Genomic DNA, 24156 nt, shown 5'->3' with positions numbered 1-24156 from the left:
CCAAAATACTGAGCTGTAAACAAATAATTAAAAAAAAAGTGAATTCTAATTAAATAAATGCAAATCAAGTCTGTAACTTCAACTTTGTTGATATAATTACACATTACAGTTTAGATATGAGATTTTAGGTCTACGCTTTTACAGTATTTGTGTGTGAGGTTATCCTATTTTGAAAACGTTTTTCAGCCTTAGAAGCTTCTGTAATGAAGAATCAGCTGTTAAATAATGACTGTGGCATCAATACTATCCATCACTAACATCTTTGCATCAAAAATGTCTACAAGATTACACAAACAGTAAATAAAATATCCATAGTCATACATTTTATTTCATATCCCTTGAAACAAATACAATGGTCAGAAAAACAAAATAAAAATCACGTGGCCCACAGTAAATAAGACAAATAAGTTTGCATACCGACCACAGAACATTTTAGAGAGGAAGAAAAAAAAAGCTGGTGTGCTGTATGTGTAAACCTGTTCCATGTCCACATAATGGTTAAAACATTTAAAAACCTAAGAAAATCTAATTTCTGACAGCTGTTTTAATGGTTACATCCTTGCCTCCCCTCCTTTAGTCTTCAATTTGGCAACGCATATATTTATAATATCTTTTCATCATCCTCTAAATCATGTTTTTTTTGTTTTCAACTCGAGTAAGGCTTTTAATAACACGTTCTGGCAAAGGCATTTAAGTGTTAAATGCTTTGAAGATGCCCATTTCTTATCTGCATCAGATTTTCCTGTGTTCCATTAAAATCTACAGTTGTGACAGTTACACACTTCCAGCCTGAGTGAACATTTTCTCTGAGCTCCCGCCCCCAAAAAACATAATTACAATGAAAATCTGTGACAAACCAGACAACAAGCAAATTCCATCAACTGAGAGCAAGTAAAATACACTTAGTGTCAACACACACAGAGCAACGTGTTTTGCTTGATTCCCTGACTTTCTGTCTCAGCTGGTGATTGTTACAAAGCAAATGAAACGAAAAGTTCAAAAGGATGCTGGTTTAACTTCAGTTTTAAATTCGACCAGGAAGTCACTGTAAGTATCTTACACTTTTACCTGCCTAGTATCAGACTTGAAAGTTATAACCCTTAAGCTTTTCAGGAAATCGAACTCTTTTGGTTTTTACACTTTTAGCATTTTTGGACAACATTTTGACATCCAGTTTATTTACGTTCTCTAACTGCTTTTCTACATGGCCACCTTATTAGGAAGTCTAATGTAATTAAACACAGCTCTGCCATAAAATTCTACACAGCTATTCAATTATAATCCAATCAGTCACAACATTAAAATCACTGAGAGAATAAGTAATTAGCATTGCTCATCTTATTAAAGTGAGATGATCTGCTGGGCACCCGGGAAGATTGGCATTCACATGGCTGTTACTTTCCCATGTACCACCCACTTAAATATTACAGCAAAACAGCCTCCACAAACATGCCAACGTGTCCGACCCCTCTGTAAAAACCATCCAGGAACAGCTTGATGAACACAACAAAAGCATTGACCTGGAGTCCAAGCTCCCCAGATAAGAAGTGGATCAAGCATCCAATCATGTGTGACTGGAACAAGCCCAATCCATGGAGGCCACACCCTGAAACCCACAGGACCCAAATGCTGTCCTGCCAGACGCCACAAGATCCACCTTAAAGGTCATGTGTTAATTCCTCAGTGGGTCTGAGCATTTTTGGCAGCACGAGGAGGACTTTCACAATATTAGAAGGTGATCTGAATGTTTAGTTTAAACATTCAGCATTCATTACTTGTTCAAAGAAAGGGGGAAAAAAAGTATTAAAAAAATAAATTTCCCAATATTCCTCCTTTAAATCTCATCTCTGTAAGACACATATTGATGATTTCTATGAAGGTCATAAAAAAATAAAAGGCTTGAAAAGTTAAGGTAATATTTACGGCAGAGCTGCTGATTATAAATTTTTTGTTAATCATGCACAATTTAAACTGCCAGCATAAGCAAGTTGAAGTGCTTAATTCAGTCAGTGCTTATTTATCCCCACTGTCCCAGTGCTAGCATCTGTACCTGCTGTTTAAGATGCATCTAATGCAACATTTCTTACATGCTCTGCTGGCCAAACACAAAGGAAGTTCTATTGTGAAGCTAACGCAAAGTGATTGTCAGAGTTTAATCTTCAAATTGCCTTTGGCTTAGCATTTTATGATCTAGCCGATAATCTTCACGACCCGATCAAGATAGGGACAATTCAGACTTTTTCTAGATGTTGTGACACTAGATTGGTTTTAAATAAAAAAATCATAAGAAGATAGGCGCTGCAAGACTCAGGTTACTTGAAAAGAAACCTTGTTTTACCTGGATGCTCTGTGGGCAGATACAAACACTGCTCCTCTGTAGTGGCTCAGCGAGTGTTTAGTGCAATATAAACTGATGAAGTAGCACAAAAATCTTAAGGGTTATAACTTTAACAAGCCACCGTGAGGTTATTGCTGTTCTCCATTTTCAGAGTCCTCTTGAAAAACACTTAAAACTTTTCCAAAATGTGATTTCTTGCCAGAAAAGTTTGGCGTTACATTTGTCTTTTGATTGCAGTAATGCAAAAAAAAGAAAAATGAAATGGACAAACCTACTTTTCTCTGGCAGCAAAAAGAAACAAGTAGCATTAACAAGTGTGAGCCTGAACTGTCAAATTAAGGCAAATAAATAGAAATAGCTTTACAAAAAGCAGATTCCACTGCTCACTAATGCTCTGTTCTAAGGCAAATCATCCGCAGCATTCAGCAAAAGACTACCGCGACTACATTAATAAAGCAAATGAAGGAAAAAGGATCATTTTTTACAGGAAGACAAAACCAGGTGTTCATTGTGGCAACCATGCTGCGCTGCTTTGAGTAGAAACATTCAGGACTTGAGTTCACATTGTGTAGTCTTAGAAGTAGGAGATGATTGAAGATACTGCAGGCATATTTACTCCAGCGAAGGCAAAACTTAATCTCTTGTTGTGTTTTGCCAGAGTCTCATTAGATGCTTCTTGTCAAGATGCTGCTGCGTAGCTTAAGAGCGCTGTATCGTGCAGCTACACCTCGTTAATCTCAGTCAGCACCAAAACGGGGGAAGGGCAACGGCAAAATTTAAAAAGGAAAAACACATTTTACAACAAAACACCCTGAAATATCAATAGTTCCTAGAAGAAAGAAAATTTAGAAGTGGTTACGAGAAGTTTGTGCTCCAGGCAAGAGTGATCAGTCTATGTCCGCAGACACTTAGAATCCAGCTTTCACACTATATACTGATACACATCTGCCTTTCCATGGTCAGGTGTTGCAAAGGGGCTCAGCCAGGCTATAGAGAATGGGTGGCCAAACACCACCTTCATGTTCATCCATTTAGACTTTTTGGCCCATCTCCTCTCCTCCTTCTTCAGTTGCTCGATACCCTGCAAAAAGGGTAAAGCAACGCAGTGTGAGTTAAATTCAGCCCTGATACAAAACACCGAAACATGCGGCTGCTGAATGAGGGATTAAAAATGAATCACAATTTGTATTCTTTTGTTTTCCTTTCACAGGTCTTAGGTGACTCACTCTCAGTGGTTCCTGACGTTTAAGAAAGCTCACAGGATAAACCAACACAGTCAACAAATGGAGGCCATATAACACTACAATTGACAGTTCTTGTAGTGATAAGTCTGTGACTCAGAGCTGTGCGTGTCTTGAGCAGAAAATGCATTACTCTGAACCCACCTGGAGGATGTAAGTGAATTATCTGCTCCTCTGTGCTCTCATTTAGTGACGAACTAATAGACAGGTTTAGTTTATTTTGGGAAATCTTAAGGAGTCGCAACCCCAAACTGCAAACTAAAACACCCGAGTCTGGTGCTGGTCTTCATACTGTTAAGAAACAATTTTTCTTTAAAGGACCAAATATGCTTTTCCTTGTTTTCTGTCAAATGTATATACTCTTAAGAGTGACGGATATCAATCATGGCCAGAGTATCAAATAATGAGGTCAGTTTACACTCAGAGTTGAGACTGCTCTAAATCTCTGCTTTTAGTAATTTCTTTAAACTCTCATATCATGTCAGTGAGAGCAGATCTCCTCGTACAGTCCCCTCAAGCACACAGGTCTGACTTTAAACTTTCTGTTTGCAAGGAGCAACCAATCACAAGAAAGTTAGCTTAAAGGGGAAAAAAAACTAAAAAGAGCTGTTTTCACAGATGATGAACTGAGGGGCTAAACTAAGGTCCAGTATATGACAAAATATGACAAAATAAACTTTGTATCACAAATTTATGGTTGTTGGGTTTTTTTTAAGACTAGTGATATCAGACGCCCTCTGCACAATCACAAACAGTATTTCTCTCATTTCTAATATTACATTTTATAGATTTAAAAAAAAAAAAGGAAGTATTTTCTCAGAGTATGGACAATAAAATCTTTTCTCACGAGAGTAAATGTACTGATCATAAGTAGCTTTAGAGAGCACAAGCAATAAATATAATCTCATGCAATAAACAGTTGTTGTTTTTCTTCTAAAACATTACAATTGATAAAAATTATCATGTTTCCTTAATAACAAAGATGTGGTCAATGAGGTCACCAACACTTACATCAGTTGCGACTGATGTAACAGTTACTTCCACTTAACTTTGTGCTGAAGACAAACAACAAAATGCTTCTGGTTGAGTCAAAACAGACTTTAAAAAGACTAACTGCAGTTTTATACAGAGAAATGTTCTCTGTGAGGTGAAGTAGAAACTGCAGAAACAAGGGTCAGAGCCAGGCCAGCACTTTCTCCACATAAAACTGAAAAGGATCTAGTATCTTTTTTTTAAAGGCTCTTCAGCAAGGTGGAAAGTTTCTGACATGAGAACTTAACCTCATGTCAGACTGCTGACACGGCGGTAGCTGAAATTCAGTTTTCAAGAGGCGTGCAGAGGAGAGGTAAGGTGGTGAAATTCCCTGCTGGATTTACTCACCGTTTCATCAGTGCAGATGGAGTGGACCTGAGTCCCAAACATGACTGCAGTGAAGATCAGAAAGAGGAGACCTTCAAAGCAGAGGAGGATGAGGAGGATGACAGTTGCTGGTGGAGAGAAGCTGCTGCACTCTGGAAAGAAAGGGAGATTTTTTTTTAAAGACTTAAATAAATAAGCGTCAAGGTTCCCTGTTCCCTCACTTAGCCCAATCAGAGGCTTGCCCCTCACGTTTTTCATAAAAATAGAGAAATCATAGCTTGTCAGTGCAGAGAATGTGTCAAGTTTGCTTAGACAATAAATCAACTATGAAAAGAGTTCCCCATTAGTCTTCTAATGCATAACATTTTACATCTTAGTCACAATCTTTACTGATTGGATTGGTTCCTATACTAAACTACTATATTACAGGACAGACACGTACTCGCCCAGTCTTCTTCAAAGCAGAAAACGAAATGGAAGGCCGCCATGAATAACGCATGGAAGGATATTAGTGCAATGTACATCTGAAAACAAACACAAATGTAATGTCAGTCATCACATTTTTATAGTCCTCATATTCACTTATGGTCTTATTTTGGAAAGCCAAAATAAAATGCATTTAGGCATACAGGCAAATTGGGTGAAGAAGAAGAAAAAAAAAAAATCAAACAATGTTCGAAAAAAACCCCAAAAAAACCCTGCCACAAATTCGTCCAACACAATTACGCAGTCAGTGTGAACAGCTGAAAAAGGGAGTCTGGATTTTTCATGTCCGATGTCTAAAGGTCTTTAACTCAAATAACCACGAATGAACACCACTTGGTTACAACCAAGTTGTGCAGAAGAGCATATCTGAATGCATGGGTTACAGCAGCAGAAGACCACACCAGGTACCACTTTTGTTAGAAATAGGATACTCAGAGTACAATTTACATGTCTTCATCAAAATTGGACAGACAGATTGGAAAAACTTTGCTTGGTCTTGGTCTCAATTTCTGCTGTGATATATGGATGGTAGGCTCAGAGCAGAGTTAACAATGTGACCATGTCACAAAGCTCATATCACCTCAAACTAGCTTCTTGAACATGACAATGAGTTACAGTGTGCTCAAATGGCCTTCAGTGCCATTTCACACTCCAATAGATTACCTTTGGGATGTGGTGGAGCAAGAGATGCACATCACTGATGTGAAGCCAACAAATCTGCAGTAACAATGTGATGCTATCATGTCAATATAGACCAAAATTTCTATCCAATGTTTCCTATGTTTGCTGAATATGTACAATGAAAAATTAGGCCAGTTCTGATGTCAAAAGTGGGTCCAAGCCAGTACTAGTAAAGTGTACCTACTAAAGTAGCCGGTGGGTGCACCCTATATATTATGACATTCGACCCAAGAGCCAAGTATAAGTGTGAGCATGATAATGAAAGAATTATGAATATTTTCAAGTGGATTCTAATATTCGTTTTGCTGTTAAAGACTCACTGTGAAGAGGACAAAGTATTTCTGGTTGTTTTCTCCGACACAGTTATTCACCCAGGGGCAGTGATGGTCCATCTTTTTGATGCAGCGTTTGCACACACTGTGGAGACAAAATAAATTAATCATAGGCACACCTGAGGGAGTCGTGCAATGCACAAATGTGGATGTCGGTATGTCACAACAACTGTCACTAAAAGACACACACACACAAACACCTTAAGGAGCATAATTCCCTCAACTGTGAGAAAATGAACAGGCTGCTCTCAGTCATAGCAGCTGCAGACTTGGGGTTATTTATCTGTCAAAACTGCAGCAGGCTGACAACTCAAGTAAAAGCCAGAAACTCATAATTTATCATAAGACAAAGCAGAGAGTCACACTCGAGCTGCCTGGGCGCTTTGTTTTATGGGGAAATCTCTTTTTAAAAGGCTGCCATTCTGTGTGTAATATACTGTTTGTTTGGGTTGTTAGAGATAACTGTGTCACTGCACTGTATCATCTGAAGCACCCTCAAGAATGACTCATAATATTCAGCTTGAAAAGAATCAAACTGACTGCCATTTTTGCTTCTGAGACGGGCTGACTCACTGGCTTCACAATTCAATTAATCGGAGGTGTTTTTGCACTTTTCATGCCTTGAGATCCCAGAGAAACCACTGAGCAGCCACAGAGGGAAGTCCTTATTATTATCAACTTGCAGAGTCTGCAGGGAAATGCGACACAGCTGAAAGACACAGGAGAGCCAGTCTAGGAACAAACACAGAGGAGGAGTGGCGTTCCCAGCCGGAGAGTCGCATCAGGACTTTCCTCTGTGAGGTGCAGGCTTCAGCAGATTCCTGTTTGTTTTGTTCCCAAAATGTGCAGTCTGCAATGAGAAGTGTACCCTTTCTTATACTACACAGATTCATACAGTGCTGTACCTGCAGTGGTGAGCTCTGTCTGGCTTGATGCTGCAGCACTTGGGGCATTTGTACACCACCTGTCCTGGTTTGAGCTGCAAACTTTCAATGAACTCTTTGGTTGCGTTTCCTTTAGGCACAGCACCCTGAGGAGGAGAGGGATGAAAAGAGAAGTCAGCTCTGCTCTGTCACTCTACATGTGGTACATGATTTCTTTCGGGGGTACATGATTTCCTTAGACGGCAAGATGGCTTTTATTTTATAAAGTGCATTTAAAAAGTGCTTCTCCAGCCAAACGCACACTCTCTTTCATGTGACCGCACTTATAGCTAGATTGGGAAACCCTAGGCTGACTTATCGAGTTGGTAATCACCTTCATGTGACCCGCTTAGCCTGTCTGCGGATTTTAGGGGAAGTGAAACCAGATAAGGAATAGATATTGTGGCTATGCTGAACTTTCTTTGTATTACAAATGCTGGAGGTGACTCAAGCGGCTTCCAAGCCCAGGATAGACAAAACATGACAACCACAAAAGCATTTAAAAATCAAAAAACAAACAAAGTACATAAAGAAAACAAACCAAATCTATGTAACAATTAGAAGTAAATTAAGAGTATGTTTAAAATAAAAGAGGTTTGCAGAAATAGTAAAGCCAGACTGAAAGGGATAAACAAAAAAAGCCGCTGAATCCATAAAGAAGAGCACAAATAAAAAAATGACTAAAACACAGTAACGGAAGATTAAAAATGAGATTAGACTTAAAACAAAGCCCACCCCACACTAAAGTGCATGCAAGCCCTCACAGGTGCGGCCTTAAACTCATTTTAAAGTGTCAAATTTTTCAGTAGGGCTTTACGGGTTATGTGAGACTATCCAAGAAACAAAGAAGAGTTTCCTCAGAGTCAAAAACTAGGAGGGAACCCAAGATAATTTATTTTGCACCTGATATCCAAGAAAGTCAATGGACTGTGATACAACTAAGCCAGATAGGCAAAAAAAAAAAAAAAGAAAAAAAAAGGAGAGGGAAAAAAAAGGTACAACCCTTAAACTTTTGACTTTTTAATACTGCAGTAGTGCATATTGGCAGATACTGCCTAAATATTCATCATACTGCAGTGTGGCATTTTATATTTTGGGGAAGTAAACACACAATAAAAATGTATAAAAATGTCAAGTAAAATCTGTGCATTCAACATCCCACAAACATTAAGTTTTATAAGAAAAATGTATCTAAAGTATCAAGGTAAAAGTGCTCAGCATCACCTGTGAATTACATTTTTATTATATCTGATATGACTACAGTTTAAATTCTGTTGAATAATTAAGGGGCTCACAACCTAAGGATCAGGGATCCACTGAGGGGATGATTAATGTGGTGGAAAATAAGAATTAAATCGGTTCTATAACAGAAATCTGATCAATTTTTTATTTTATTTTTTACTTCTATTTCTGCTGCAAGTTACAGGTAGTTTAGTTTTTTTTTTTTAAATAAAAGCATGTGAGACAGACCATAGGTTCCAGCTATACATTAAAGGATACAAAACCACAAAGTTTGGAGAGCGCTGCGTTTCATAAGCATATATTATAAACTCATAGCTGCCAGAGTACCTAATAAAATGTAGATATAATTTGCAAAATTCGTGTCAGAGAAGTGTGGAGGAATTTGTGGAAGTTTAAAGTAAAAGAGCACAGAAATAAAAGTTTAGTACCCCAGTCTGACATTTTGTCTTAATTATTGCAACTGTTGCAAGTCAAATATTTACTAAAAGCACACCAACAGGAACACACTCTTAAATTATTGCACTAATAAATCGAGAGAGGATAAATAGTGCCAGTCAGACAGTCAGTATCGCATCCTACAAGCAAATAAAGTGGACCAATAAAGCTCTGACTGACCGGGTCTGTGCACATCGCCTTGGCATGGGAAGCAAGGGCGAGGAAGGCGAGGCCGTTGAACAGCACCCCGTTGAAGAGGCTATAGGCCACGTTCTTGGCAGGCAGCAGCATGACGAACACCACCACAAACTCGGCGTAGAAGACCAGGAGCCAGGTGATGATGCCACACACGATGCCGCAGCTGTCGCGGATGAACCACATGGTGTCGGAGCCGGTGCGCGGTGGAGGAGGGGTGCAGTGCTCGCGCTTCAGGTAGCCAGCTTGGCGCTCAATGTCCCTGGTGCGGTGCGCCGGGCTCTTCATCCTACAGCGCCTGTGGCTCCAACCACATACTGCGAGGAGTGACGAGACAGATGGTGAGGAAGAGGGGGGGACAGAGCGGTGGGAAGAAAATGAAAGAAGAGGAGGAATTAGGGACTTATGCGAGGGATGGTACACAGTTGCCATACAGTTATTTTCACTTCCAACACCTTCAATATGGATTATTCTCTCTGTCACACACAGAAATTCAAATTATCTCAGGAGAGAAGCTGAACAAAACAACGTTTGATTTATTTTTTTTGATTCATTTTCTATCAAACAACTAATTTTATCCACTAGTTTTTTCTGCTCTGACTGCATTACTTTGATACGTCGCTGTAACAGTGGTGTCCCACAGCAATTAAGAGTCAGTGTAAACAGACTAATAACAGCATCTGCATGGTCCTAGAGGAATATAAATAAAGGTAGGAGCCATTAAGGCACAGTGAATCAGCAAATAATGTTGGAGTAAACGCTCAAGAGGACGCATTAACTGGAGGAGGAACAAACACTAACCGCTCTGATCCCACAACGCCAAGAAAATCCATCCATCTTCTCACAGCAAAGATTCAGCATTTGGCCTTAGAGGTAACACAAAACAATGCTTCACAACAAAACAAGACTACACGGCTGTCCTGCTCTGCTCGGAGCTTAAGCGTGTGTGTATCCAGATCCGTCTGGAGACGAGGCTCATAAATAAGTCATCAAGCAGGTTTGTGTGTGTGTGTAGACAAAAATCTGATGTGACTTGAAAGGGGCCAAACTGTCAAAAATAACTAGATCTCAGTATTACATGCAGGCTAAAATAAAACAGCTGATTCCTGTAGGATACAGGAACCTTGATGCCCTTCTCCTCACTAAAACTTAAGATTAAAATTAGAGTAATCAAACTGCTTGGGCGTAACTAAGGATTCGATCTATCCATTAGACTTAACTGAATGATAGTCTAATCTCACTTTTATGTCCACATTAATTAAGGCTTGTCCAATGATCCTGACAGTTACACAAGCTTCCCAGAGGACAGAAATTTAATCAGAATAAAAACATACAGCACAACTGGGACAAAATCTCCCAATAAAACTAAAATCTCAGATTCCATCACTGTCCAGAAGGAAAGCAAAATTAAATCAAAACCAAAATGGATTTATGATATTTAACCTTTTAATCGGATCAGTTTTTACTACATTTTGGTGCCAAAGTTTCTTCTCCTATGCTTGTTATTTCACCATGTCTATGTGTGAGGGAGGGTCCAGACAGAGCAGATCACCGTTTTCCCCAATGTGACTGTAGCATTAGTTCTGTTTACATACCAAAAATGACCTAGTTCAGTTTAGGAAAGAAAACTATTTGATTAGGTTTAGAAAAAGATCACATCTGGGTTAAAGTACACGAGCCGGCCGTTTCAAAAGGATGCTCAGTTTTCTAGGTTGGCATGGCGACACATGCTACTCAGGACGCTCAAAAACAGAGGCAGCACAAAATGTGAAACACACTGGTTTCAGAGTTCAAAGTTCAAGTTACTCAGGACTGGCCAAAGTCTTGCTGACTGCAACTTAACAACATAAAGTGGCCAATTTGTGTCCGTGCATGTGAAAAAAAAAAAAAAAACACTTACAAAAAAAACAAAAACACACAAAATCATTTTCATGACCATTTCGCAATGAGACCAGGTTAGAATTTAACATCACTCAAGTTGACAACAAGTCATTACATTACTGCAAGTGAAATAAAAGCTTCCTGGAAGGATCAATCCATCTAAAGCCAAAGTTGGACAGATGTCAAACGGCATAGATGGCATGGTGACAAACAAAACTCTGTACCCAACATTCACCACCATGTCAAGCTGTGGATCACAATAAAGGAAAGAATCCCAGCACATCTACATTTCCCAAGAATGTGACACAGCATCTATCAGCAGTGACATTTTTAAGCAGCACCAAACATTTAAAATAGCTTTGTGTGCTCATTTAGGCTATTCTAATTTTTACTCTTTATTTGAATAAATACATTTGTGAGAGATTTATCTCAATGTGGTCATCAGATAATACTAATCTGTCACTGTAAACTACCAGTCAAAAGAAGTCAATTTTTGTTGCAGGTGTTACTAACAATTAATTCAATTTGATTTATATAGAGCCAAATCACAACTGTACATTTTAAGGTCAAGACCCCACAATAATACAGAGAAAACCCCAACAATCAGACAACCCCCTTGTAAGAAAGCACTTGGTGACAGTGGGAAGGGAAAACTCCTTTTTAGCAGCAAGAAACCGGTAACAGGAAGAACCGGGCTCAGGGAGGGGTGTCCATCTGCTGCAACTGGCTGGGGGTGAAATGAGGAATACAGGACAAAAGACACAAAGTGTACTCTGAAACTGGTAAATAATACAACTGTGTTCCAAAAAATAAATAAATAAATAAAATGAAATCACAGAATCTAAAAAGACTCATTCAGTAGCCAAATACACTTGTTGTATTTTTTCTATAATGCTACAAAAATTATGTTTAGCAAATTTATTCCCAGGGCTCTTGAGGTTATCAAGAATTGATAAAAATGTGCAGTTCACTACGAACTGGCTCGATGTTCATTTAAAACCTACCATCCAGGTATTTCCTAATGTTCTGGGTCTTTAGCTTGCTCCAGAAACAACTCTAGACCAACCACTTGCTTTTTTTCTCATCATTTATATTCAATATTCAACTTCCTGTATTACAGTATGTTGTAACTGTGACTGCAAAGGTGTAGCAACACAGTTTGTTCCAAAGCTACACACACAAAAAAGCTGAAGCATTTTTGGGAACTCTTTGCTTTAAAGTTCAAGTTTCAGTTTACTTCCCCTGCTGCAAATAAGCTGTAAGTTCACCAACTTCACTCTGGTTAGATGAACGATTGTTTTTTAAGTGTTCTATTGGAATACTAAATGAATTTTAAGTACACATGTTAGTGTCCCTGTAATAACCACGTGTTGTTTACTCGTGTGACTCACTTGACGCGTATTTGACTCGACGGGTGGAGGAAGTCCACCTGTCGAGTTTCAAGTAAAACTTGCTTCAGGATGCAGGAAGCTTACACATGGCCGGTGTGTCACTGAAAACGACTCCTTTCATTAGAAACAACAGCTAGAAACAGCAATGAAACCAGTGTTGAGTGAAAATGGAGATGATGAAAAAAAGACAATGAAATAGGCAAGAAAGCCCTGGAGTGAAACTAACTACTGATGCTGAGTTCATTAACAATTAAGCCAATAGTTTCTCCTGCAGAATGAGTCTATAGATTTCTGTCAGTGAATAGCTGCTTGTATAGAGAGGAAAACCAAGTTGAATGGAACAGAAACACTTTACACAACAAAATCTTGTCTAAGACGATCTGGAAGATACAGTAGATACAGTATGTGAAAATGTTTAACACGGTAAATTTAGGTTCATTTAAAATGCATGCAGCACACTAAAACACTCCATGATTCACAGGTATTTTTGATACCCTGCTGTAAAATAAATTACACCACCGAGCGAAGGAGGCAGCTGAGCGGGCAGGCGGCACGAGGACCTCCTGTTGGGATAAACAGCCAGTTAACATGCTGATGTTGTTCCACTTTACTGATAGTCTCATTGGGCCACTTAAAAAACTGAAAATGGTTGTTTCACTCAAGACTAATGTGATGCTTCAGGGATTATTACTGCAAAAACAAACATGACCTGATTATGACACCGAATCACATTGTTTTATTTATCATCACATACATACTGCTGTCCCTGTATTGAAGCAGAGTGGCAGAAGAGACACATTAGGCACGACAAACTGCTTACGGAGTAGCTGTTGATGGTCTTTAAACTGACAGAGCGAACTCTCTACTGGCTAAAGCAGGTCCAGGGTCCAGTCTGGCCCACTGGATGGCTTTACAAAGAGTGAAAATTGCACAGAAGTCATTAATTTGTCCAGTTTTTTCAGTAAAAACTGAATTGTTACTCATTTTACTGATGGCATATTTATTGTACAGGTGTGAAACGAATGGTGAGTTGAAAGTATTTCGAGATCTAGACATGGTTTAAACATAAAGACGTAGAACACTACACCCATTTTTCCCAAGTTCACCTCAGGTTGTTTATTATTTGTTTCACATGTGAATTTTTAACATGAAATGACACCCTGTGTTGTAGGCTTATTTTTAAGGGAGTGGGGTAAAAGGGTGCCTTTCAATTTAGCTTATCATCTCAGATTTTTTGAAATACTGAAATCAGCTAAGGTGAACGCTTTTAAAATGCACTTCTTTACACTAAAGAAACACTTTCTTACACTTAAGATTTTAATTTTAATTACATTTGTAAACTACTAACACTCAGGTGCTTGTGGCCATAGATCAGGATGCACTCTGTATTCTTACAACTTTCTATCACAGCCCTCATTATGCTTGAGCACCCATCACTTGTTGTCCTGTTTTTGGACCACTTTTGATAGGTAAAAGTCTCAAAACCTGCCCTCTTTGGATCTGGTGTGACCTAACTGCTTCAGAGCAAGAGGCTCCTGGGTTCAAGCCTTCCTGGATGCTCTCTGTGTGGAGTTAACCTGCTCTTTCTGTTGTTGTGTATTTTTATTTAGCTGCTCCCATTTATACCTAATGTCCAAAGTTCATGTATGCTTAATTGGTGACTCTAAGTACATCAAAGGCGTGGATGTGAGCTACGAAAAGAGTTAAAGGTGGAACAGAATAAGACCCTGGGTGAATGCGAGTTGTCAGTAGGAGTATAAAATCTCAAACATTTAAGTCAATCCTCCTTCCAATAAATCATCAAGAACAGACTGTTCACCAACATATCTGACTCCACGACAAAGTGCGACTCTGAGGAGATGATCACCTTTTTTCCATTTCAGTCGCCTGTCTTTGGTTTCACTCTTATATTACTATTCATTAATTTCTTATCTAACTGTGCTTTTTTGTATCTTATTGAGCTATCTTGTTTTGTCATATGACACTGATTTTATTAAGCCATTCATAATGAGATAAGCTATTTTAATAATGGTTGTATTTAATGTTATGGCAACTGCAAGACAGCAGCTTCATTACTTGTTTATCCACTACATGATTCACTGACTGGTCCTTCCAGCTCGTCTTTGGCCGATTTGATTTCGAGGATAAAAAACAGACATCTGCTAAAATATGTTGAATAACCTGAGAGGCACTAAGGAGGAAAAAACTAGCGTGTTTCTGGGCTCATGTATACGGCTGAAGTGCTTTTGAGCACGGTTTGCTGTATTTCAGGTAAACTAACCACCACAAAGATATGATGAGTAGCGTATATGGTAACATATATGATGTATAGGATGTATCATCTTTTGGAAAGTGCAGTAATAAACCAAACCAGGAAGTTAACTGGTAGCTGAAACAGAGCGGGATGACTGGTTTTCCAGTAGTTGATAACTGGAAACACTTAAAATGTACAAAACCATTTTCCAGAGTGAAACTGAGTTTTCACAGCCTACCTCGCACTCTCTTGCCTTTCTCGACGGACGCTTCTTGAACTCTTCGTGTAGTTTAGAGGCTTGTAGAGTTCAGACACCCCAAACTATCCACACACGCCTGTCTGCCCCTCCGCTGCGTCCGTTAGCTCAATCCCAGCTAACCTCACCGATCTTCGGACAGTTGCCCTCCACGGCCCCAGCGACTCGGCTCCCGCTCTCGTTGCTGTCTCGTTTTCAAAGAAGTGTTAATTATCCTCGCTAACAGTCAGCTAAACGTGACCTGAAACAAGGTGCTGTCGAACTGCCGCTCCTCCCGTCAGATCCAGAAAGCTCTGCGGGCAGCAGGACAACAAAATGCAGATCCAACCAGGAAGTCAGACACCCTCTCCTGTCTGTTATGGGCCGCTTTGCCCTGAGCGTTGACTTCTAGGTGGTACTTTCACCCGGGCTGTGAGATCAATACCTTGCAAAAACCTACTGCCCCCCTTACGATGGTGAGGGCTACTGAAGGTAAAAGTGAGTAAGTCAGTAAGGAAAATAAATAAATAAATAAATAAATAAATAAATAAAGGATTGTACTAGGGGAGAAAAATTTCCATAAAAAAGTACGAGGAAAAAATGAGAGGAAAAAAAGTGGCAAATAACCCCCCAAAATTACAATATTTTAAGCAATAAACAAGAACAAAAAATGTCAATCTATGACACAAACAGCAAATTTTCACGCAAAAATTGGCAGTTGTTGAGAAAACACTCACATATTTATTAAAGAAAATAGCAAATTTTCTTTAATAAAATAGGAAATAGAAACCTTTAAAAAAGAATCTAAAACAGCAAATTTACAAGTAAAATATATAGGACACAAAATTCACAGATTTCGTGGAAATAAATCACAAGAAAAAAATTACCAAAAATACGTGGCACAAGTTAAACCACGTGCAGAAAAAATCGTTGTAAAGGGTTGTTCAAACTTTAAGTTGCTTTTCGTGTCAACATCAGTGGAATATCTTTATTTTTAGGAGATTACTGTCTTGTGTTTAATGGGTGGGGCGTTTACCTGTAAAGATTATTAGAAAACTCAAACAACCAGCATGCCCTTCGGATTTTTGCCCCCATTGTCGTCTTCTGATGACGCAGGGGTAAAGCGACAGACATACACACACATGCTAAAAGTGTTTCTGAAAAATGGCAACAGTGCAAGTGAGTGAGGCTGAAAAGGTGTACATACTGCACGGCATACGAGTAAGTTGTTAACAAACATGTTAAAAAAAAATACAGCCCCAGACTTTTGTTTACTCTGTTAAAATCATTTCAAATGTATGTATTTATGAGCTTTAGCGATAGGAAGCTAGCTGCATTAGCACTGTCTCTGTTGACATATTTCTTCCTGGTCTTCAGGATGACTTAAGGGTGGATGGACGAGGCTGCGAGGACTACAGACACATGGAAATAGAGACCGATGTGGTTTCCAACACAGACGGATCCGCCAAAGTCACGCTGGTAATTAAATCAGACAGCATGTGTGAACAGCTGAAAGACTGAAATTTAATGATATTTCAACAAAAATCAGTTACGGCCCAGTTTGGGTTTCAACATTTTTCCACATCTTGGCCATTGCAAAGTCCCGTCCTCTCATTTACGACTCTGAACGCTGGTTTGTAGTAAAAAGGTAACACAAACAATAGCACTGCCGAAGGCCTCAAAATAATATGTCCCAACTTCTTCCTGAAAAAGAGAATCCAAATAGTTCAAAGAACCAGAGTGTGGTTTGAGAAATGCAACACTGGCACATATGATTGGACTACATACCAAAGACCATTTAAAAGGGACTCTAACTAAGGCCACCCTCCACAACAGTCCCATATGTGGCCCTTAGTGCAAAGTTGGGCAACTAATTTTCCCAGACTCGTTAAACGATTTACGCAAAAACAAATTCTTAAAATCACATCTAAATTTGACTTGGAGCCAGTGTAAGGAAGCCACAATGGCTGATATGTGATCTCACTTGTCACTTAAGAGGCTTCCCACAGGGTTTTAGTCCAGCTACAGTCAGCAAAGCAAAACCTGAATGACTTGACAGATGAATGAAAACTGTTAGTAGTAAAGCTGAGGTGAAGTGAAGGCATGAATACGCTTTTCAGAAGTCAGAGTGCTGTCAAAGCTCGTTTCCAGGTTCCACTGTCACACCAACCCTTTTATATCCCCCGTGGTTTGTCTCTCTTTCAGGGGCACACAGCGGTTCTTGTGGGGGTTAAGGCAGAGATTGGAAAACCGAGGCCAACGGTCCCAGCCGAGGGCTATTTGGAGTTCTTTGTTGATTGGTATGTATGCTGCTAAATGATATTTCTGTTTATGAGGGGTATAACAATTCTGAAACTGTGGCCAAAAATAGGGATACAAACATCCACAATATCATTTCACTATTCCACTTGAAGCTGGTAATTCCACGTTAAAGCACGTGTGTCTGGTGAGAGCTGTAATCAGGTGTGTTATGTGTTTGAGTCCAGAGGTGCCACTATGGATTTAACAGAGGGGGGAAAAGTCCCACAGCATTTTCTACAATCATCACAGTGATTATCGAAATTTGCTTTCTATGTTAATCACAGAATTATTTTATTTTATTTTGTACATATTATTGATGGGCACAAAATGTATAGTGTAGCAGCAGAGTTGGTGCTAAAACATGTACAAATCCTGAAATTCAGTACTGATTTTGATTACTTCTGATTTGATTATTTATTATTATTACAATTATTATTCTCATTATTTGCTGTGAGATTTATTTGGCAGCGCGAGAATAGGTAAAAGTGCGACAGCTGCTGTTATATAAAAAGAACTAGAAATACCCCAGAATAAAAAAAATAAAAAAAGAAAAATAAAAAAAATACCCCAGAATAATTGAGTGTATTTTTTCTCCATTCATGAATGTGGTTTTAAAAAAAAAACAACTGTTTTTTTGTTTTGTTTTCTGGGTAGTTGAAAGGTAAGCCAGGCTGTGGTTCGGAAGAGTTGTTACACCCGCTGTTGGTTTAAACGTGGGTACGTGTCATTTTTTTACAGTGTTTAGGTGACACATCTTGAATTCAAATCAAAACTTTTGCATCAGCAATTAAAGATTTTAAAGACATTGAAAGTAAAAAAAAAATCACTTGAAGTTAAGTGAGTGTTTTAATGGATGTGCTGCCGCCAGGAGGTAGTGTTGCATTATCTGTTCCCTGGATTTCCACCATAGTCCACTAAAGAAAATATTATCATATGACCATACATAACGTGTGTGTGAAGAGAGGTAGCAAGACTAGTAAACTTTACTGTGGGATAAGCTCCTGCTGTACGACTTTACTGGGTTGTTTCTTCTTCAGTTCGGCCAATGCGACCCCCGAGTTTGAGGGCAGAGGGGGTGAGGAGCTGGGCACGAAGCTGAGTAACACCCTCTACAAAGTCTTCAACAACAAACGCAGCATCGATCTGAAGAGCCTCTGCATATGTGCTGGAGAACACTGCTGGGTGCTCTATGTGGATGTGCTGGTGAGTCGTAGTGTCCAACGCTGCCTTTTGCTTCCTGAAATTTTTTTTCTTTTTTAATATTAATTTTTTTCTAGTGTGCAAAAATAAAGAAAAAGTGCACTGCACACTGCAGCTCCCTTTCTCCATGACTGCAGGTTTTTTTGCCCTGCATTTGAGCGTCATTGAATTTTGACTAGTGATCCAGGCAAAATCCTCTCTGCTGCTCCACAGTTGTCTTCTGCAATAATAAATTTATTGTTTTTAGACAGAACAAGTTATTTTTGGACAATAATTTGACTTTGAGAACTTATTACACCAGTCATTTTCACAATTTTCTGACATATTTTAGCACAAAAAACTAATAAATAATTAAAATTATTCCATCACAACCCTAGATGTGATTCTTATGGGCTGTGCTTCTGTTTTTATCCTCAAAATGACAAGGCTGTTTTCCTGCATTTACCCTTTTCTTACTGTTTGTATAGTAAGAGTTGTTACCTGTGTAGAGGTGTTAAGATTTGCTTGAACATTTCCAAATAAATCCAAACAACTTGGGTCAAATCTCATGTTTTTATGCTTCCACAGCTCCTGCAGTGTGATGGAAACTTGTACGATGCCATATCAGTAGCTATCAAGGCGGCTCTCTTCAACACAAAGTGAGTCTCTGTTTGGGATTTTTTGGCATCTTACAGTTTATTTAATATTGCACAGATTAAATCTTACTAAAAGTCTTGATTACTCCACTGACAGAATTCCCAAAGTTCACATATCATCCGATGATGAAGGAGGAAAAGAAATTGAGCTGTCTGACGACCCCTACGACTGTATGAGACTCAACGTAGAAAACGTTCCCTGTATAGTGACTTTGTGCAAGGTGAGCTCACTTGCTGATACTGTCATCACACCATAGTGCTACATGCGGCTCACTGTGTTTCTGTAGGTGGGACACAGACATGTGGTGGATGCAACACTGCAGGAGAAGGCCTGCTCTGTGGCAAGCCTCATCATCTCCGTCACGCACAAGGGCACCATCACCTGTATGAGGAAGGTGGGCGGAGGAAGTCTGGACCCAGAGAGCATCTTTGAAATGACAGAGGTGAGCCCAGCTTTGCTCCTCAGCCATCTGGCCTCCTCTCAGCACAGCTGAAGAATTAACAAATTGTGCTTTTAACCTTATTTACATTTTAAAGCAGCAACATTTGACCTTCAGTTAAAAGGAATCATTTATATTCTCATGTGGAGTTGGAGCTGCAGGTCGAACTTGAACCTGGGCTGCTGCATTTCAACCATAAGTCAATGGGCACCTGCTCACCCACCGAACTAAAGTAGTTCACTACTTTTATAGACAGAATTTCTAGGCAGAGCCAAGTGTCATCTTTGCTTACACTGCTGCCCCGTGACCCAAACCTGGATAAGTGGCAGAAAAATGGGTGGATTGTTTATTTCCTTTCTTTCTTTCTTTGTTTGCTTCTTTTCTGCAGGCGGGCAAACGAGTTGGGAAAGCCCTCCACGCTCCTCTCATGAAGCTGCTGGAACAGGAAGAGAGTCTCGGAAAAAAGAGAGAGAAAGTTGGTTTTTTGGGCTAAAAATCCGCTCCTGTTTCTAAGTTTGTGTTTACATGTATACATAATTTTCTAATAAAGTGTTTATTTGTACTCTGCTTATATTTGTTTTTTCAGATATGTTTTTGTTGTTGTTTTGTTTGCACACAGATTGATAGAGGAATTGTTTTATGTGGCGTCTGAATCACAATAGATGAAGCTGTGTAGAAGATATAAGTCTGGTTGAAAGCTGAAGCTAGTGAGGGATTATTATTATTATTATTATTATTATTATGAAGATGTTATTGAAGTTATTGAAAATCTTGTGAATGCAATAACTTGAGAAGGAAGTCATCTAGGATTTTCACATTTATACCATACGTGCACCTAGTAGGAGGCTCAGGGGAAGCACTTGCGGCCACCAGTATTCTTTTGCCCAAAACCAAATATATTCAAGTTGCTGTCAATAAAGACTGAATTTTTGGCATTTTGCTTAAAAATAACTTCAACAATTAATTGATTATCAAAATATTTTCTATGGGCTAATTGTTTAATTGACTGTTTTAGTTTTAGTCTGATTTCAAGCTGTTACAAAGTCAGAAAGAAGATGATGTGCAGATTATTTAAAATACTTATTATGATGCAAATGGTTGGAAAATGGCCTAATATGAACCTTGAACAATGCTTGTGTTCATTTATCTTTAAAGTTTGTTCTGCATCAGTGAATGGGTTGTTGTTTTTTAACTCACCACAAATGCAAAACTTTCCATTCTTGAAATCTGCACTGCCCTCTCTCAGCAGACCTGCACTGGAACAGTCCAGTCTTTCTGCATCCTTTTGTGTTTGCCACGTGTCAGCCGAGGAATAAGGGTAGTGGAATCTTACAGAAGGACCAGATGTGACTCTGGATCATTTCCACTTTGTCCTCAGACAGGGTGAGGGTGTGTGCACAGGCAGACAACAGCCCGATCCAAAACAAGCTCTTGCTTTGGATCCGTCTGACATTTGGGCAAAGTTTGAACCATTGCCTAAATCTTTCAGTGCGAAGTCTGAAACTAAAAAAAAAAAAAAAAAATCCTGCATCTCATCTACTAAAGGATCACAATGCACCTTCACTGTTGTCAAAAACACCTGCAATAATAAAACTTACAGATCAAATTTTAGCCATATGTTGTGGATGAAACTATAATAATTTGAGCCAATAAAACTATAGCTGAGTTATGCAGGGTCTTATGCAACAGAAGAGTCGCTCTTTGTTTATGTCTTTTTTTATACACCTTCATGAAAGCTGCAGAGGGCTTATGTAATAGCTGCTTCACACTGTCTGGCCCCAGTCTGCAGGTCTACACCTGCTTTCCAGGCCTGGCTCTGGTTAGCCCTCAACCTCCACGTGAAGAGTCTGGAGCCAAATGAGACGCACACACGCCATCCTTAAAGGCTTCTGAGGTTGGACTGTTATTCCTACAAACAGCACTTTCAGACTACTGAATTTTTCCATCTTCTGGGGGATGAGAGGGAGGGTGTGAGAGGGACAAATAGAGAGAGGGAGGGAGATGGATAAATTGCGAGTGTCCACGTTGATTCGGCCTCATTCGACAGGTCTAACCATGGAGTTCAAAGGAGTGTGTGTGCTCCTAGGAGTGCTGCTGCTCGTAAGCTCCTCGCTTCAGCAGACTCCAACAAAGAAGAAGCCCGTGAGAAAAGGTAGAGAGTCTTAAGAGTCTCCTCTTACTTAAAACACTCTAAAGCTGTTTGATCACTGAGTTTGCACAAGTAACCTTTAAAAAAATTTTTCTTGTATGTCTGGAATCAGATACAACAAAGGATGCTGCTATTGTGGAATTACAGAAACAGATCGATAACATCGTCCAGGAGCTCAACCTACTGAAGGAACAGCAGGCTCTGCAAAGAGGTAAACCTGGTGTTTAAAACAGTTCATAGTTAAAACAGTCATAAAGAGAAGGCACTACCTGCACCGTCATGTGATAAAACCCTTAAGTGTACGAGTGTATGCAAGTTAACGGTGTATAACAGTGCTTGCTTACCTTGCTTTAGGGCCAGTTGTTAAATCTGCCTTAAGACATTTGATATTTTATTTAAAAAAATATGCATGCACTATAAACTAGCTGTTATATAATCTTATTAGTAAGACACAAAATATCAGAATTTTTGTTTTTAATCATTGTTTGATTTTTTTAGATGTTTTCAGTCAAGTCAGAGTAAGAATTTGCAGTACACACTTTCACTCACTCTACCCATTTAGATTATTCAACACAATTTCTCCCAGTTATTCATGCAACATCAACTTAGTTTATCCATTTTAGCCCATTTATCTATATAACACTTGTTGACGTGTCCTCCTTCATAAACTGTGCTTGGGCTGATCCTAGTCACTGGTGATTGAAGGTGAATATGCCTTTAATATCACACCGGCAGAGTGGAGACAGACGCACTTCTTAGTCTCACTTCTGTCTGATATGGATTACAGTTGAGAGAACAAAATATGTATTTAAGTTGGATCCAATACCCTGAAGCATGCTTCAGTTAAACATAAGTGCAGATTAGATACATGTGGAGTCTTTAAAATGCCATATTTTAATCTGGAAAACACGTTTGCCCCGCTGTTCTGAACAGAAAATCATATTGTTTCTGGAAAACAAACACATACATTCTTTTTTAAAGTTGTGTTCGCCATGATAACAAAGCTACTTTTTTCCTGCATACCATTATCAAAAAAGTCCTCACAAAAACAGGAAACATCAAAAATAAAAGTGTTTTACTGTTCTTATTTAACCATCAGCTCCCTTTTTCTCCCTCTGCAGTCTGTTTAAAAGGCAAAAAGATCAATGGCAAGTGTTTCTTGAGTGACCCTGTGAGGAAACGTTATCACACCGCCAGCGAAGACTGCAACGCCCTGGGCGGTGTCCTTGGCACACCTACATCCAAGGATGAGAACGATGAGCTCAGAGACTACGTCCGCCAAAGCATCGGCCCAGATGAGCAGGTCTGGCTGGGCATCAACGATATGGTAACCGAGGGCACCTGGATCGACCAGACCAGCAGCAGCATCACCTACAAAAACTGGGACACGTCCAACTTTAGGTCCCCCCAGCCAGACGGGAGCATGTCCCAGAACTGCGCTGTGCTGTCTGCAGCCTCCCAGGGGAAGTGGTTTGACGAGAACTGCCGCGACGAGAAGCCATCCGTGTGCCAGTTCAACATCGTTTGACCACATTTATCTCACCAGTGACTCTGCGTTTGCTTGGTTATAGCTGCTTTGTGTGTGTGTGTTTACTCTCACTGCAATGCTGCTTTTCTTTGCTATCCTAAAAGGGGTTCAAGCCAGCGGTTCCCAACTGGTTTTGCATCAGAACCAAAGTCTGATGTAGAAGTCACAATCAGTTGCACAAGAAGATGTTATTTTAGACAAATGTGATGCTGCTGATATGTAATTTTGCAGCATTCCTGGTGTTTGGAATAAAAACAACAAGAAGACCACAGTCCAGTTTGGAGTAAGCGAGAGATTGTGTGGCTGTACAAAGAAATAGCAAAGAAAACTGCATATCATTTTAGAAAAACATAAGTTGAAATAACCATGTTCATGTGATTAAAAATAGTGTTTGGGTGCTGGCACCATCCACAAATGAAAAACTGGGTGTAACTCTGTTGTCCTCACACCTATCAACAGCAGTTCTGTGACTCACTGGCTGAGAACCACTGTTTTAAACTTCTTTTTAAATAGGACTTAAAGAAAGCCAGAATTATGACTGATATAACTTTTTTTTATTTTTATAATAACTCAGTCTTCATTTGTTCCAGTTTGCTAGTCTTGTAGCCTGCGACCTGTAAAATTACCATCAATAAACTACAATGTCTATCCCTGTTTTTCATTTTCATTTTTTTCAGAAATTTGCTTTCCTCCAAAAAATTTTGAAGATTAATTCTGCAAAACTTGCAAGTCAGAAGACGTGTAGACTTTATTTAAAAATCATAAGTCTGCAATTTAGAAATGTCACATAAACCTGGCCTCTGCATTTGTTATTTCCGCTATGCTCCTTGGTAAACAGTAGCTGCGACTCTTCAGCAGTTCTTCCTCACCCTCCTCCTGATCACACTGTTTTTATAGTTGGAGTTCCTGC

At 39.3% G+C, this 24156-nt stretch overlaps 3 protein-coding genes across 3 annotated transcripts; 2 read left to right on the top strand and 1 right to left on the bottom strand.

Annotated features, from left to right (window-relative positions):
• Positions 1–301: 301 nt before the first annotated feature.
• On the bottom strand, positions 302–15362 carry zdhhc3b (zinc finger DHHC-type palmitoyltransferase 3b). Its single transcript, XM_065470597.1, has 7 exons — positions 14997–15362; positions 9218–9549; positions 7343–7467; positions 6426–6522; positions 5381–5462; positions 4960–5090; positions 302–3419 (listed from the first exon to the last, which is right to left on the bottom strand). The coding sequence occupies exons 2-7, from the start codon at positions 9518–9520 to the stop codon at positions 3261–3263; spliced, it is 897 nt and encodes a 298-aa protein (XP_065326669.1). The 5' UTR covers positions 9521–9549; positions 14997–15362; the 3' UTR covers positions 302–3260.
• A 746-nt stretch (positions 15363–16108) lies between these two features.
• On the top strand, positions 16109–20131 carry exosc7 (exosome component 7). Its single transcript, XM_065471908.1, has 8 exons — positions 16109–16214; positions 16371–16472; positions 17199–17293; positions 18332–18497; positions 19062–19132; positions 19227–19350; positions 19417–19572; positions 19958–20131. Exons 1-8 carry the CDS (start codon positions 16158–16160, stop codon positions 20060–20062), a joined length of 876 nt encoding a protein of 291 aa, XP_065327980.1. The 5' UTR covers positions 16109–16157; the 3' UTR covers positions 20063–20131.
• A 1486-nt stretch (positions 20132–21617) lies between these two features.
• Positions 21618–23783, top strand: LOC135933753 (tetranectin-like). Its single transcript, XM_065471906.1, has 3 exons — positions 21618–21721; positions 21831–21929; positions 22840–23783. The coding sequence occupies exons 1-3, from the start codon at positions 21625–21627 to the stop codon at positions 23244–23246; spliced, it is 603 nt and encodes a 200-aa protein (XP_065327978.1). The 5' UTR covers positions 21618–21624; the 3' UTR covers positions 23247–23783.
• The last annotated feature ends 373 nt before the right edge of the window (positions 23784–24156 follow it).

Source organism: Pelmatolapia mariae, linkage group LG22 (genome assembly GCF_036321145.2).
Source record: "Pelmatolapia mariae isolate MD_Pm_ZW linkage group LG22, Pm_UMD_F_2, whole genome shotgun sequence".
In the NCBI taxonomy this organism is placed as follows: Eukaryota; Metazoa; Chordata; class Actinopteri; order Cichliformes; family Cichlidae; genus Pelmatolapia; species Pelmatolapia mariae.
The sequence above is the reverse complement of the archived record's forward strand: the minus strand, read 5'-3'. Positions and strand labels throughout refer to the sequence as shown.